We start from the raw sequence: 16,005 nt of genomic DNA, 5'->3' as shown, positions 1-16,005 counted from the left end.
TAAAATAAAAAGGTAAAAAAAAAAGAATCAGAACAGACACTCACAGGGCTGAGGGTAGACAGGGGCTGTAAACAGGGACTCTGGGGTCCTGGGGAAGCTGCACCTGCATCCTCTGCTGATCACCTGTGGGGTCCAGATGACCCCAGCCTCCACATATGAGCACTGCTGGGTGCAGGGGAGGGGCAGAGAGCTCTGGGCCCCCCGTAGGACTGAAGCCAAGCTCTGAACTCAGGCCACTGGCACAGCCCTGCTGACCTCAGCTCCCCTGCATCAGGGAGGACCTGGGTGCTGCGGCCAGATGTGCAGTCCTGCTCAGCACCCCGTCCAGCCCCGAGTGGCTTCCGGGGCTCAACCCCAGCGATGGGGGCGGGTGGGGAATGGGGTAGCGACAGAGCCTTCAGGAGGGCCTGAGGCCGGGCTGCGGCATCCCAGTGGCTGTGTGCGGGGCCTGGTACTGGGAGGGGTCAGGAGGTACACCGCCTGGGGTGCCAGCCCCCCTCCTGAGAGCAGCTCTCCCCGTCCGCACAGACGGCAGCAGCCTGCTGGACTCCATGGCCAGCGGGATGCGTCTGATTGTGAGCTGCGTGTCCTCCTTCCTCATCCTGTCGCTGCTGCTCTTCATGGTCCATCGGCTGCGCCAGAGGCGCCGGGAGCGCATTGAGTCCCTGATTGGAGCAAACCGTGAGTGCCCAGCCCTGCCACCCACAGCGGCTCGGCAGTGGTCCCAGGGCAGGGAGGAGGAAGACAGGGCTGCCCGGCAGCTGTGCCCTGCCCGCTTCTGCTCCCACTCCCGGGCTGAGTCACACGAGTGTGGTGGGAGGGGCACCAGCCCTGGCCCCCCAGGGTGTGTGGGCACCTGCCGGGGCAGCCTGCCCGCTAAAAACCTTGGACACCCATGGCTGGTGGCAGCTTAGGGAGCATGGCCCACCCTCCTCAGCCCACGTTCTCTGCCGCAGCCTGTGCCTGCGTAGAGTTTCTGAGATTCCCCCTTGTCTCAGTGAGCAATCCAGGAGGCTTCCCAGTCCCTGTGGGGAGGGGGGCTGAGGATCATGGTGACGAGGGACCACAGCTGCCGTGTTAGGGCTCCAGGGCCTCCGAAGGCACACGTGTCAGGTCTGAAGGCCCCGCATCACGGTGCGCCCTCCTGGAGATGGAGCTGCAGGGTGGGCAGCACGCCGAGGCCGTCGCAGTCAGGCCCAGATGTGCTGAGAGCCTGGGTTCCGCGGGCCGGAGCTGGTGGGTGGGTGGGTGGGGCTCCCAGTGTAGATGGCAGGTAGCAGCCGGGCACAGGCATGTGACTGTTGGAGTGCGTGGTGCCCTGGGCCTGGACGTGGCAGGTCCAGCCCAGGAGTGACGGCTCTGTGCTTGTTTCTCTCTCCGACCGCCCAGTGCACCACTTCAACCTCGGCCGAAGGATCCCCGGCTTTGATTATGGCCCAGACGGGTTCGGCACAGGCCTCACACCGCTGCACCTCTCCGACGATGGGGAAGGCGGTACTTTCCATTTCCATGACCCTCCCCCTCCCTACACCGCGTACAAGTACCCGGACATCGACCAACCCGATGACCCGCCGCCACCCTACGAGGCCTCCATCAACCCGGACAGCATGTTCTACGACCCTGCAGGTGACCCTCAGGGCAAGGGAGCCATGGGTCACAACCAGCTGGCATGCCGGCCAAGGCCCTGTGGCCCCCCAACTTCTGCCCAGCCTTCTGCTTTTGCTTTGGTTTTCCCTTTAAGATGGTCCCACTGTCTGGGGTGGGCACACTCTTCCCAGGGTCGCAGATGGCCACTGGCAGTGGTCCTCCTGCCCCTGCCTCCCTCCCGGGAGCTCCTGTTAGTGAGCAGCCCTCGGGGCTCCCTCAGCAGGGCCCTGTGGGGAGCGGGGTGCCCAAATGCTGGGTTGTCAGGCATGGTGCACGTGTGGTGAGCTGAGGAGACACCCCCTCGGCATGCCCTCCTGTCCAGCGGTCACTTGAGTCTGTTGTTCATCTGATACTGTGGAAAATCATTCCTCACAGGCGAAGCAGAAAGAACGGCAGGTGTCCTGCCCATGGCCTGACCTGTCCCTGGTGTGCACGCAGGTGTCCCATCCCGATTCCCTGTGTGTTACACACACATGAACACGTGTAGCACAGCAGGCTGGGCTTTGCAAGGCTGGCACTGCTGTGTTCTTGGTCTGTTCCCGTCAGTTAGTCCCGTCCTTTGTGGTCTGCACAGGCAGGAAAGCCTTGGATTTGACCTCTGTCCTTGGGACACTGATTGTCACAATATGCTGTCCAGGGGGCCAGGGTGGGTAGGACGAGGGATGCTTCTGGGAGAGCGAGTCTCAGATTCCTCCGTAGACCAGGCTGCAGGGGAGCAAATGCTCCCCGGGGCAGGACGGCAGGACTGCTGGGCCGGGGGTGTCGGCCAGGGGAACGGCGGTGCTGGGTCCCTGAGCCCCGAGCTTTCAGAGAGCATCTGCAGGAATAAGGAGGGGCTGCCACCAGGTCTCCCTCAGACCAGGGTGTTCTGCAGACCCCCAGACAGTTGGCGGGGCTGCCTACTCTGGCCCATCTCCCGCACTTGCCCCCGTGTTCCAGCCCATGTCTAATGCATGTGAGCCCTGCCTGGACCCCCAGAGTCTGAGAGGGTTTCCCCCTCCCCTCCCTTTGATCTGCTGACTCAGTCAAAGCATGTCCCCTACGCACACATCATGCTTTGCTCACGGCTGTACCCCTGCTACAGCCCAACGCAGCCCACTGCATGGCGAAGGTGTGGGGTGAGCACAGTGGAGCCCCGTGGGGCAGGCTGTCCCCTGCCCGGCGGTGTTGGTGGGAGCAGGCAAGCAGGAAGAGCATACCCCGAGCCAGGACCACCCCCTGCTGACCCCCATCTCCTTCCGCAGATGATGACGCCTTTGAGCCAGCAGAGGCCGCCCAACCGACCACAGGGGATGGTGGTGGTGAGGGTGCAGCGCCCCGGCGCCTGGAGCAGCCCCCGCCCACCCCCAGGGCCTCTCTGGCCGACCTGGAAGACTCAGCCGACAGCAGCAGTGTCCTCCTCGTGCCCCCTGACCCCGCCCAGAGTGGCAGTGCCCTGGCCACAGAGGCGCTGCCGGGGGGCGGCCACCACAGCCGAAGTTCCCTCAATACCGTGGTGTAGAGGACGGCGGGTCCGCGGCCCAAATGGGCAGGGAGCACCTGTTTGCCATCAAGAAAAACGCTGGTCCCCTTGGGAGACTTGAGGGGCCCCTGAGTGAGCCTGGACCCAGCTGCACAGCTGCACCCGTGACGGCGGGCACACACACAGACACTGCGCCAGCCCCCAGGGCGCCAGCCCCTGCCCGAGGGTCCTTGGGGGCTTCAAACACACGCGTAGCTTTGGGTCACTGTATTTTTCTTTTTAAACGGCAGAAGGATGACAGAGTTCGTGAGACCACATGTGTCAGGAGCAGGGAACAAAGGAGGCGCCATACGTTCTAGTGGGGCTGGACACTCCAGCTCTGATGGGCTTGCTTGCTGCCACTCGCCCTCCAGAGGAGCCCGGGCTGCTGCGCGCGCCTTGCCAGCCGCCGCTCGAGAAGGCGCGCCCAGGTGGCGGGTGTCTGAGGACTGTCAGTGCAGTCGGGGCAGATGGCCTTGGAGGTTGCCACAAGGGCTGCTCTGGGGGTGGTCCCCCAGGTCCAGTTGTGAACATCCAGCTGTGGGGGCTGGGGGCTGGCCTGGTGCCCGAGGTGCCCAAGGCCCTGAGGAGGGCAGCTGGGAAGGAGGCTGGACTCTGTACTGTCTTTCCAGCTGGGCTCCGTGAAACCCAGTTCCACACCAGGAGGCCTGGGTCCCACCCCAACCATTTTCTCCCCAGCATCGCAATACGTGGCCCGCCCTGGGCAGCTCTGGGGTCGGGCTGGGACCTTTAGCCATGCATGAGTGTCCTGGCCCTGGATCCTCCACCGGGGCTGGCTCCTGGCTGCTACCCTCTGGAGCCCCCACTCCTGCTGAATTTGCCCCTGGGCCTGGCCTGCTCCCACCCCACCTTGTTTGTGCCATAAGGGTTGTGTCTTTGGGGGGAGGGATGGCTGAAATTCACATCCTGGGCTGTCCATCTCCCAGAAGTCCACTTCCTGCCCACCACCGCCACCACTGGAGCCACGTGCCGGTGGCCGCCTGCCACCTTCCTGTCCCCAGCAGCGAGGTGCTGGGTGTCCTACCCTGGGGGGCCTTTGACTGAGGGTCACTGTTGCCTGTTTCTGGGCAGTGGTCTTGTTTCCTGACACGGGGTTTTAGCATTTCTGAGGTTTGGAGGTTAAGCGGGTTTTGTGCGATTTTCAGCACATTCATATCTTTTCTACGTTGAATGTCTGGATCTTTTCTTTGTTGTGTGCATGTGTATCTGTGTGCGTATGTGTGTGTATGTGTCTAAGTGTTTGCAGGTGGTGGCGGTACACGGGGACTCAGGCCTGGGGCCCCCCTTTCCAGGGCCAGCCATGGCGTGCTGGGCGGCCCCAAGGCGTGACCCTCAGCTGAGAGCAGGGAGCCCTTCCCTGGCCCCTCGCGCCCTCCCAGACCAGCAGTGAGTGGGGGATGACTTGAAGTGGGTGCTCTGTGGTGACAGGCCTCGCTGGCACAGTCTATTTCTGGACATGTTCTCAGTCTCCCGTTGGGGACCGTTTTGTTCTTTCCTGGGCAGCATGAGCTTCTCAAGTTGCCCACAGACTGGGACTCGGCCCACAGGAGCCAGAGTGCTGCAGGCAGCCCCACGCAGGCAGGCTGCGTGCTGAGCAGTCCTGCGCTCCCGCTGCCAAGGACTGGAGAGTGGCTGCACTGGCTGCTAAAGACAAAGCAGAAAGCGTGTCCTGCCTCCACTGTGTTCTGGGCACTGAGCAGCTGTCACAGGCCTTGTTGGTGCTAGGTGAGGGTCCTGAGCACTCCTGCTTTGGAGTGGGCTCCCCCATGGAGCCCCAGAGGGGCCTGGCCCCAACAGCTCAGGGTCCCTCCCAGCCCCCATGTCTCTGGCCCAGGCCTCAGACCCGTGTGTACAGGGCAGGGCGGCTGGCACTAGATGTGTGGGACTGGGGACTCCTTGGGGACCGAAGGACTGCTGGGCCAGTTGGGTGTGTGGGAGTCACTAAGGGGTGGCCTGAAGCAGGCTGTGGGGGCCACAGAGGGGGGCCTGCTTCTGGACAGGCCAGGGCTCTGGGGTTGCTCAGCCCACGTGCAGCACTGCTTCAGGCCTTGCCTGCTGCCCGCAGTGTCCCCAGGAGCTAGTGCCCCAGGGGCTGAGCTCCACTGGGGGTGGGGGTGGGGGAGCAAGGGGAGAGGTGGGGTTGGCCTAGGCCAACCATCATGAGATCTGGTTGTGCTCCGTGGTCAGACGAATCCCGACCAGCCCTGGCTGAGAGTCTTGTGCTCCTGTGAGAGCTGCTGGCCTGCTTGGTGGGGGTGGGTGTCTATAGGCCATTGTCTCAAGGCCTGTTTATGTTTTCCTTTCACTAAGGGTTTTTAGTTTGGGTTTATTTTGGTTGGGTTGGCACTAATTCTTTTCTTAAGATGCTGTGAGAACCGTTTCATCCGAATGCCAAATAAATTTGTGTTCTGGAAGTAGTGTGGTCCGTCCTCGGTGCGGCCCCAGCTGGAGTAGGAGGTTCCAGCCTTGTTGGGGCCGAGGGACAGGTGCAGAGGTGGCTGCGTGGAGGAGTTGGGCCACCTCTGGAAGCAGGCGTGGGGTTCTGAGACACCTATCCCTTCCGTTCTCTGACCGTGGTCTTTTCAATAATTTCTCAGTTCCTGATGTGAGGAAAGAGGGCGCCCAGGGGACTCAGCTTCGGGTGGGTCTTCGCGCTGGGCGGGCAAGGGGTTGGTTTAGGAAAGGCACTGGTGCGGCCCCTGGGAGCTTGGGGAGGCGGCCCTCGGGCCTGAATGCCTGCGGGGCGGCGGGCGGTACGGTCAGCACCGCGGACAGCGCCTGGCGGGGGAGTCGGGGCGCGGCACTCGCGCTTGGGAAGGCGCGCCCGCCGAGCGCATTCCGATGCGTCGTCGTCTTCCCTCCTGGCCACTCGCGGGACGGGGAAATAGGAACCCCGCTTTCCAAGAGAGCGACTGGGGCTCGGGCCACAGCCTGGGGTCCGCTGGGCGCCGGGACCTCCGAAACTGCTGCGGAAGCCGGGGTCCCACCGGGGCGGGGCGGAGCGGAGGAAGCAGCGGCTTCCCAGACCCTTTGGTCGGCAGGGGTGCGCTGGTAGGAGAGAGGCTGTGGTCTTGGGGCGTCTTCCCCACCCCAGCCCCCCAAGTCAAGGCACTAGAATCCAAGGTGCCATCTCCCTCGAACTTCGTCCTTTCTGGTGGCCTTGCCGTGTCACTCCTGGTCTCCAGCCTCCATTTCCTCATCTGTAAATGGGCATAATAATAGCATCCCCCCACCCAGGAATAGTTGGGGGGTGGGGGGGTCCGTGAAAGCGTGCAGCTTGGGTCGACGCCGGCGTTTGTTGCTGGCAGCCGTCCCCGCCCCGGGATCAGAGCGAGTGCCTGGCGAGCTCCAACTGTCTCCCCACTGGAGGCGCCGCCCCTCCGACCCTCCCCGCGCCTGGAGCCCCCAGGACTCAGCCACGCCCCTAACTCACCCCGCTGGTAAATTCGCCGCCCTCGCTGGCTTCCTCGGCCCGCGTCCTCCGCCACTTACTGCTGCACCATGCGGTCCCCGGGCTTGGCGCTCGCCTTCCTCGCTGTGCCGCTGGTGGTGCGCGCCGACTCGGAGGGTGAGCACAGGACCCTGCCTTTCTGCTCTGCCCTACCTTCCTCGGACGCTCCCTCTTCTCCGCTTTATGCCCTGCCCCTAGTGGGGGGGGGGTGCGTCCTTTGGGGAGGAGAGGTTGGAATTGGGGCGACAGGAGAATAGAGTCTGCCTGGCATCCACTGGCCAAAGCCCTGTGCTCCCACCCTTGGACCCTGGCTGGGATGGCGCTCAGAGCCCAGATGGCCTGTGTCAGCCCAGTCCCCTCCCACCGTCTGCAGGTGCCTGGTGCTACGACTCACAGGACCCAAAGAGTGGTGAGGACAGAGAGTTGTGTGAGGCTGTGTGGCATTGGTCTGTGTCCTGTGTCCACTGCACTTCTGTGGTCTCTGCGGGTTTTCTGTCTGTAGTCTTGGGTCGCAACGATTGGGAGCCCCCTCTGTGTGTGTCCGGGTCTGTGGCTGCTGTGCTCTCCAGTCCTTCTGTGTGTGCCAAGCTGCTCACATCAGGCGGGACCCATAAGCGTGCCATGTGGCCAGCCCACGTGTGAGCAGGTCGTGGAGGTCCCCAAAGTTGGCATGTGGCCAGGTGCCAGCAGACTTTCCCAGGCCCCTTCCCTGTGGAGCAGCTGCCTGCAGGGGCTGTACCTGTGATGGTGTTGCAAGCACTATGGCCAGGCCAGGTTTGGGGGGTGGCAGTTGTGACCTGTCAGGTGGGGGCTCTTCCCTGGGTGTGTGTGGGGGGGGGAGGGCCACCTTTGTGCACCCCCATGTCTCAGCCCCCCTAGAGACCTAGACTTGTTCCCCCAGGCCCCACCCACTGGAAGGAGATGGCCCCAGCCTGTGGGGGCCCAGGCCAGTCCCCCATAAACATCGCGGGACCCCACCCTTGGACCCTTCATCTTCCAAGGCTATGACTCAGCACCTCCAGGCCCGTGGACCCTGGAGAATGATGGTATGGTCATACAGGTCAGCACCCTGGGTCAGGCCCCCCCTTCCACAGACAGGGACAGCAACCCCCTGCACAAGGATCAGGATCCCCACACAGGAGATGAGACACCCTACAGAGACCAGGGATCCCCCCACAAGGGTCAGGAACCCCTACAGATGGATTAAGAGCTTCTACATAAGGATGGGAATGCCCCCACAGGAATCAAAATCTCCATAAATGGCACAGGAAGCTCCACACACAATGGTCAAGACATCCCCCAATGGAGGTCTGGAACCCCCACATAGAGGTGCCGGGAACCCCCTACCAGTAGCAGTCAGCCATTGTCCCTGAGGACCAGAAGTCAGGGCGTACCCAGAGGTCAGAACTCCTGGAGTCACCACAACCTCCAACAATCCCATAGCTGAGGTGGATCAGGACCCCCACCACGGGAGGCTGCCTTCTCCCCCCGTGCAGGGTCGGGGGTTTCCACTGCAGTCTGTGGAGCCCCACCTGGCCGGCCAGCAGAGGGGCCTGGACACCCAGGGTGTCATAGTTCCAAAGAGGCCCAGCCAGGGGGCAGACTGGCCTGAGGGGGTACCTTTGCTCGCACCTTGTGCCCTAATGGCACGAGAGCAGCTGAGTGGGGGAAAGAGAGGGTGACATTTGTTCCCTCCCCCTCAGTGCTCCGCATGGACACTGGCCTGCAGAGCCTGCTGGAGATGCAGGACGCCAGGCTGCCACCACCATCCTACCGTGCCCTGCAGCTGCACTTCCACTGGCTGGTGCCCCGGGCGAGCAGGCTCAGAGCACAGCCTGGACGAGCAGCACCGCCCCATGGAGGTGGGCCTGGTCATGGGGAGGGTTGGCGGGAGTGCCCCATGGAGGCCAGGGCAGCCTGGTGGGAGTAGCTGGGTACCTCCCATGGTCTGTGTCTCCCCAGATGCACGTGGTCCATATGAACACCCGGTACCAGAGCATAGGGGTAGCCCGAGGTCACCCTGATGGTCTGGCAGTGCTGGCCGTGCTCTTGACAGCGAGGGAGGGGCCGTGTGCCTCCTGGCAGGGAGGGGGGGCTGCTGTGTGACAGCCTGCTTTCAAGAAAGGGGGTCCATGGGGGTCTGTAGATGGGACAGGTGGCCTGTGTAATCTTGGGTGGGCATTGGGGCCCCTAGAGGCTTTATAGGATGAACGGGTTCTGTGAGGGGGTGTGGCCAGTGAGAAGTCGTGGACCTGCAGGGTCAGTGGGGGTGGCCCTCCTCCCAGCAAACCCCCTTCACCTCTCTTCCCACTTAGTCTCCCCTATACCCCTCTCAGTGTTCCCCCCTTTTAAGACCCCCGCTCGAGCCCCTCTCACTTGGAGCCCCCTTCCCAGGATCAGGACTCTGACAACGCCAACTTTTCGGCCGTCTGTCGGGCCTGAAGAACATGTCTGCGCGCGGTGAGGGGCGCGGTTCCCCGCGGCGGGGGCGGGGCGGCCGGACACCGGGAGGTTGGTTCCAACCCGCCGCCGTCTCTCTCCCAGGGACCTCCGTGAACCTGGCGTCCACCTTCCCGCTGGCCTCGCTGCTGCTGGGCGCCTCTGGCCTCTCGCGCTTCTACCGCTACGCGGGGTCGCTGACCACGCAGTGCTGCGAGCCCGTGGTGCTCTGGACGGTCTTCGAGGACACGGTCCCCATCGGGCGCGCACAGGTACAGCCCGCGCCCCTCCCCCCGCCAGCCGCCCCGCCCCGCCCTCCCGTGCGCCGCGCCTTGACCGCCTCCGCCCCACACCCTCAGGTGGCCCAGTTCCGGATCGTGGCCCAGGCCGGGACCCCCGGCTCCCGCCCCGCGCCGCTCATGGAGAACTTCCGGCCGCAGCAGCCTCTCGGAGTACGCAGGGTTGTAGCTTCCCCCAGCGCCTCGGTCCGCGCGGCAGCCCCCACCCCGGCCCAAGGGCACGGGGCTCTCCTGGGCTTGGGGCTCAGCCTGTGGCTCTGGCAGGGGCCCTAGGATGTAGACATGACCACCTTCCCGCAATAAACGACTCACAGAGTGACCTTGGCCTCCTGTGGCTGGGGGGAGGGGGGCAGCCTGGGCGCACCGCAGCTCCCACGGAGGCCTCCCGTGCCACCCTTCCCGACCCCACCACAGCCAGTCCCAGACCCCATCCAGAACCCCAGACCTCCCCAGATCCCTCTCGGGGAGTAGGCACCCCCACTCCCATCCTACATCTTATGCCTGAATCCCCCGATGAGATAGAAGAAGAAACTCCACCTGCTAAAGCCTAAGATTACTATTTTATTTTACAAACGAGCTGGCTGACCACCCCAGACACTGTGTGGTTTAGTGATGCCTCCAGCTGCCATTTCCCAGAGGCCAAGAGGTGAGAAGCTGCTGGATCCCAGCTCTGCAGCACAGAGTGTTGTGTCCTGGTGACAGGGACAGTGAGTGAAGGGCTGTCTGTACCAGGTGAGACCCGACCCAGGCGACACTCCGGGAAGATGGGCTGTGTAGTCTGATGTAGGTTGACACTGGAGAGACACTGCTGTCGGGTGACTGCCTGCGGTGAGGCTACTTAAGGTAAGTGGCCTTCGTGTCACTGTCAAAGCAAAGCTGAGAGTCCAGGGGGCACTGACCAGGTGCGCTGTGTCCAGGCAACGCTGTCCAGTAGAGGGTGGGCCCGACTGTCAGGGTAGTGAAGCTGGCTAGAGTTAGGCTGCTGAGGGCAGGGCCCACGGTAGAATGTGCTCGTACATCCGAGTGACACTGTCCTGAGTAAACCTGTGTCCAGGTGACAGTGTCCCAGCAGCCCACGTGTCCCCGGTGTCTGTCACTTGGTGTGTGGGTCACACTCTCCATCCACCCCAGTGCATGAAGGCCCGACCTCCTCCCTGAGACCCTTCAGGAAAATACTCTTGCAACCACCTCCCCCAGACAGAGGAGACCTTGGGCTCTCCCGTTGCACTCACTCCCGGAGGCTGACATACTCCTGGCCCGAACTTTACCCCGCCCGGACTCCGGCTCCAGCTGTGCGGAGCCGGCCGCACTCCCCAGCCCGTTCCGATACCAGAGCGCTAGCCGGCGGCGTCGGAGGACCCTTCTCGCTCCAAGCCCTGCTCCACGAGCCACCTGGCCGGTCCCAGGTAGCAAAGCCCCGCGGCCGGCGGCGGCGCGGCGGCGCGCCAGGCCCTCGCCCCGGGCTCCCTCTCCCTGCGCTTAATCCCCGCCGCCCTGCGGGGCCCCGGGCGGGGTCTTCTTGAGGTTCTTACTGGCCGGGGCCCGGCTCGCGCCGCCGTCGACCGGGCTGTCCGAGGCGTTGTCGGTGGGCCTCGCGCCCGCGGCCAGGGCGTTCACGGTGCCCAGCGCCCGCAGCAGGGCCGGGCCGCGGAGGCCGCGAGGTTCGCGGAGGGCGAGCGGCGGAGGCGGCAGCAGCGCGCGCAGGGCGTCCAGCTCGGCCCGCAGCTCCGCGCGCAGCGCCTCCAGCCCCGCGCCCATCTCGGCGCGAACGGCCGCCAGGCCCTCCTGCAGCTGCCGCTCGCTCACCTCCAGGACGCCCGCCGGGTAGGTGGCCCCGCCGCGCGGCTCCCCGCACACGGAGCACACGGAGCCGCGGCTGCGCGCCTTCTCGGGCTCCCCGGCCCCCGCCGCGGCCCCCGCGCGCTCCACCAGCCGTGGCAGCCGGGGCGCGTCGGCCCGCGCCGCCGCTTCAGCCCGGAACTGGCACCGCAGGCGCGCCAGGCGGCCTGAGGCGCGGGCTTCGTTGGGGCTCGGCCTGTGGGGCTGCGGCTCGGGGTCCGGCCAGCGGCCCACCGCGCGCCTCAGCGCCTCGCTGGCACCGTACGCGCTGAGCGCCTGGGCCCACGGGCGCCGGGGCTCTGCCGCCATCCGCGCCGCCGCCGCCTCCTCCAGAGCCCGGCCGGGCCAGAGCCCCAGCCCGTAGCCTAGCGATCAATGGGGCCCGGGAGACGCTTCGTGGAGAGGGCCTCCGGGACGGCTGTGGGAACGACCAAGGCCTCGGGGAATCTGGCCTGGGGCCCCGCGGGAACCCCCGCAGGGCTGAAACCTAGGCGAATGGGGCCCCGGGGAACCGGGGGAACGACGCCAAAGGCTTGAGTGTGCAGGACTTGTCCGCGGTGCTGCGCTGTCAGTGGGTCCCAACAAGGGGCTTGAACAGGCTTCTGGGCAGAGGTGATGGGGACGTGGAAGCGCCCAACCCCGAGTGGGGAACCGAGCTCACATACTCTGCTCAAAGCCACAGTCCCCATCACAGCCAGGGGGAGGCAGGTGTGGTCACGGCCTGAAGCCCTCCTCACTGGCTGGGGCCACCTCCTCCCATACCACAGTCCAGGCTGCTATCTCTGCACTGCTCCCCTACAGCCCACACACAACATGCACTTCTGCCCCTGAACTCAAGATCCCCATTGCTCTCTGCTGGGCCCCTGCCTTCAGGAGGCTGCTGGAGGTCCAGGCCATCCCTCGCTGCTGTCTGTGCACTGGCCCTGTCCTCTTCCTCCTCTAACCCAGTGACCATCTTCACCCGCTAAGCCTTTGCCTAGGCTGTTTGTCTGGCCTGGAATGTGCCCCCTGCTCTCCCCTCTCCTGGCTGTTCCCACTCATCCCACTTCTTCAGGGCAGCCTTCCTTGACCATCTCACCCCCTACCAGGGAACTCAGGCCCCTCCCCCACAGCACCCTCACAATCATGATTAAATGGCTCTGTTCTCTGTCCACCTCCATCCACAGTAGGATCCCGAGTATGGGCCCAGTGGTGCTGAGCGGGCTGGATGTTGGATGAAGTCCTTGGGTGAATGAATCTGGGGCTGAGAGTCCCGGGTGGGGCCACCCCACCCCTGTCCAGCTGTGCACCTCCTTTGCCTGGCATTCAAGGCCCTCACGGCCATCCCTGCTGGCTTTCCTGTCCTTCCCACCTTATCACGGCACCCCATTCATTCTCACCCTGGTGCCTTGCCACATGCACTGCTGCCTGTGCCCATCACAGGGCCGTGGGCAGTATGCTGTGGGCCTCTCTGGAAGGCAGTATCCCCTGCCAACATGTTGTGCTCACGGCACCCGAGGGGCTAGTTAGGACTCTGGGTGCCCTGGGGCCTCCCCAGCAAATTGTGGGGAGGGAGGGCCTGGCGTGGATCCAGGCTGGGCTGGGAGGGGAGATGGCAAGACAGCCACTGGAGCCTGTGTCCCCAGGGCCCAGCGGGGCCTACCCTCTCTGCAGCTCTGTGCCCATGTGTTGCGTGTGTGTGTGAGATTCGGGGTGCCGTCGACCCTGTTCTTGGGCAACCTTGGCCCCAGGCCACTGTGAAGAGGCCTGGATCCCCTCGGTTCATTCATTCATTGGAGCCTGTCGCTCTGGAAGGTGCAGGGAGAGGGGAGAATTTGGTGCTCTGTCACCCCTCTGACCCTCCATTCTGCTGAGTTACCTGGCCCCTCAGGACCTCCAGCCTGTGGCTCTGCTGCTCCCTAGAGCCTTGTTAACCGTACCCGCCACCACTCTCCCCTCCTTAATTAAAGTACGACTGACACAAGAGCCCTGCATTCCTCTCCAGGCCTGCTGGAGCCAGGCTGTGTGATCCGAGGGCTCTGCCCTCTCTGAGCCTTACCTGTGAAACACAGGAGACCCTCAGGTCCCCAGGAGGGGACGGCAGGGAGGCCGAGAGGGTGGGAGCAGGTGTGGGAGGGACTCCAGATTTGCCGACCAGCAGTTAGGGATGTGAGAGCCAGGAGGGCCTAGAGTGGGCTGCCCAGGCAGCCTGGGCCTGGGGAAGACAGAGGCCGAAGGAGGTGGTGTGATAGGAGCAGAGACAGACTGGGAGGGGAGGCCCTGGGGACCCCATGGGTCCTGAGGGGAATTGCAAATGTGTTGGTTGGGGCGAACAGGCAGGGGTGGTCAGCACGACTCTGATCCCCAGAGGTCAAATTCAGTGAGGATCAGGAAGCAAGGTGTGGTGACCCTGGCCCCATGATCATCAGTGGAGAGGCCAGGGTGCAGGTGAGGCCTGAGGTGCGGAGCCAGGTTGGAGTGCCCTGGCCGGAGATGGCTGGTCAGAGCCAAATGGCTGTTGTCCCTTCAGGGGACAGAACTGCTGGGTGGGGGGCTGCACACAGGCCTGCTTTCCAGGTCCTCCCGGAAGCTCCTCACAGCCCTGAAGCCAGCCTGCCAGGGGGCTCCCTGTATGGGGGTGCTTACAGGCCCAGCTCCTCCCCAGTCCCGTCCCTCTCTGTGTGCCAGGGACCAGGCAAGCTGTGTCTGTGGGAAGCCACCGACCCCCCCGGGCTGTCCCCAGCCGGGCTCTGTGCCTTCAGGCCAGCCCTCCCACCAGGCAAGGTGGGCGAGTAAGCTGCTCATTAACACAGGGAGGAGAGACCACCCTGGGCTCAGCCTCTGTCCAGAGAAGGGGGTGGTCACTCTCTGTGACTTCCCTGTGGTCACCCTTGCAATCTGTTGCAATTAAACCCTGGTAGCCACCTAGGTGGGAGGTTTTCTTTCCCAGAGCCTGAGGGCAGTCGGGAGCCAAGAGGGCATTGCATGTTGGGGGAGCTCTGGTGGCCTTGGGGGGTCGGTAGGGAGCAGCCGTGTGACTGCAGCCTCACAGTCCTCAGGGGAGCATCTGGTAATGCAGGTCCCCAGGTCCCCAACCGCACGAGGTAGAGGGGGTGTGGGTGCTGAGGGCACAGAGGTCTTTGTCTTCTGCAGTTGAAGGCCCACCAGGTTCTTGGCAAAGCGAGGGATGTGGCGAGGCAGGTGGTGGTCCTGAAGCCGGCGGGATCTGAGGGCCTGTGTTGGGGGGGGCACACCAGGCAAGGGCCCAAGGGGGACAGGACCTCTGTGCAGGCCACCCACCGGGTGGGATGGGGGTTAGTTTTAGAGCTGGTCCTGGCAGGGGCGGTGTGGCCCAGGGCTCTCGGGTAGGGGCTGTGCTCTCCATCTGGCCAGACTGGCTGGGCCTTTGGAGGGTGAGCAAGCCATCTTGGCAGGGGCCTGGACCACGGGCCCTGGGCTCTAGGGAAGGGAAGGCTATGGTGCCCTTAGGCCCTCAGAGTGCAGGCCACGTTGTGGGACCTCGGTGGACTAAGCTGGCAGGTCTGGCTCAAGCCATCACTCAGCACCGTTCTGGGCAGCTTCATCCTGCCTCACGGGCCACTGGTGGTCCCTGTGGCCTCACCTGTCTCTCCCCACCCCACCCCCACCCGTCAGAGCCCAGGACGAGTCTCTGCTGGCCAGGAGATGGTGAGGGCGCAGAGGTGACAGAGGCGGGAGGGCGTGCAGTGGCCAGGGGAGGCCTGAGTCCTGAGGTCTCTCCTTTAAATACAGGGTCAGAGAGGGGAAGTGACTCACTCTGGATCCTAGTGCTAGAACGGGGCTTCCTGTGGGCGCTGGACTTGGGCACACCTTGCCCCTGAACACCCCCTGCCTGGAACTGTGCCATGGCCTCCTGGTGGCTCTAGCTACCCAGGCGTTCCCTGGGAACTGTTCTGGGTCAGGTGGCTCTGTGGGGGGCAACTCATTACCCGGTATTGACCTTGCCTGACCTCAGTAATGAGTTCATTACCTGGTAATGGCTTTGTTTGCCTGGTCCTGGCGTCAGCAGCCTGGAGTAGCTCTGACCAGTCTGGGCTGGGCCCCTGGCCCCCCAACCTGCCCCAGGTGGGGCATCAGGCATGCCAGCATCTGTGTGTGCCCCGAGGGCCCAGCTTCAGCTCTCAATGGGACAAGCTCCCCAACCTTGGGCAGCTGAGGCCAGTCACCACTCTGTGCATCACCCTTCCACCCACAGATGGGGCAGAGTGGGGAGGGCCGCCTCGGATGGGCACACTGCCCATGCAGGGGTCCTCGGGGTCCCCCTTCTCTTACCAGCTGAGCCGGGGTCTCCATTCAACGTGGCCCCTGGGATGGACCTCGTCTCATCATTCCTGGTGAACGGGGCTGGGCCCCATCAGGAGCCCCTCCACCTCCCTGTGGCCAAAGGTCACCTCTCTGTCCTCATCTTTGATCTCTTAGCAGCACTGAAAGAGCTGGCTGTGCCCTTCCACTCACACCCTCCCGGCCACCCCAGACCCTGGCACTTCTTGCTGCTGCACTGGCCCCCCAGACAGAGCCACCATACTCCCACTGGCCTCACCTCTCCAGTCCTTGGCTTTGGCCCTGACCCTCTCAGGCAAGGCTGTTAAACCTACGTCTGGGGACTTCCCTGGTGGTGCAGTGGTTAAGAATCCGCCTGGCAACACAGGGAACACGGGTTTGATCCCTGGTCTGGGAAGATCCCACATGCGGTGGAGCAGCTAAGCCCAGGTGCCACAGCTACTGAGCTCTAGAGCCTGTGAGCCACAACTACTGAGCCCATGTGCCACAACTACTGAAGCCCGCATGCC

The 16,005-nt window shown here is 64.2% G+C and overlaps 3 protein-coding genes across 7 annotated transcripts in view; 2 read left to right on the top strand and 1 right to left on the bottom strand.

Moving 5' to 3' along the window:
- DGCR2 (DiGeorge syndrome critical region gene 2) overlaps nt 1-5,583 on the top strand; it is a 74,613-nt gene extending 69,030 nt beyond the window's left edge. For all 5 annotated transcript variants that reach the window (XM_060118538.1, XM_060118537.1, XM_060118536.1 and 2 more), the window contains 3 exons: nt 529-681; nt 1,390-1,626; nt 2,892-5,583. In XM_060118538.1, coding sequence (XP_059974521.1) covers nt 529-681; nt 1,390-1,626; nt 2,892-3,148 — 647 coding nt within the window. In that variant the 3' untranslated portion in view covers nt 3,149-5,583. The remainder of the gene's footprint in view (nt 1-528; nt 682-1,389; nt 1,627-2,891) is intronic.
- Nucleotides 5,584-6,670: 1,087 nt separating this feature from the next.
- LOC132502474 (carbonic anhydrase 15-like) lies at nt 6,671-9,631 on the top strand. Its single transcript, XM_060118352.1, is given in 9 exon segments — nt 6,671-6,737; nt 6,994-7,029; nt 8,324-8,421; nt 8,423-8,482; nt 8,583-8,675; nt 9,015-9,048; nt 9,051-9,080; nt 9,165-9,331; nt 9,419-9,631. Coding segments are annotated over 9 exon segments (798 nt in total).
- A 1,206-nt stretch (nt 9,632-10,837) lies between these two features.
- Nucleotides 10,838-15,296, bottom strand: LOC132502473 (protein FAM246C). Its single transcript, XM_060118350.1, has 3 exons — nt 15,186-15,296; nt 14,227-14,410; nt 10,838-11,562 (listed from the first exon to the last, which is right to left on the bottom strand). Exons 1-3 carry the CDS (start codon nt 15,294-15,296, stop codon nt 10,838-10,840), a joined length of 1,020 nt encoding a protein of 339 aa, XP_059974333.1.
- Nucleotides 15,297-16,005: the final 709 nt, after the last annotated feature.

Source organism: Mesoplodon densirostris, chromosome 15 (genome assembly GCF_025265405.1).
Source record: "Mesoplodon densirostris isolate mMesDen1 chromosome 15, mMesDen1 primary haplotype, whole genome shotgun sequence".
In the NCBI taxonomy this organism is placed as follows: domain Eukaryota; kingdom Metazoa; phylum Chordata; class Mammalia; order Artiodactyla; family Ziphiidae; genus Mesoplodon; species Mesoplodon densirostris.
Note: the sequence above shows the minus strand (reverse complement) of the source record. Positions and strands in the feature narration are given on the sequence as shown.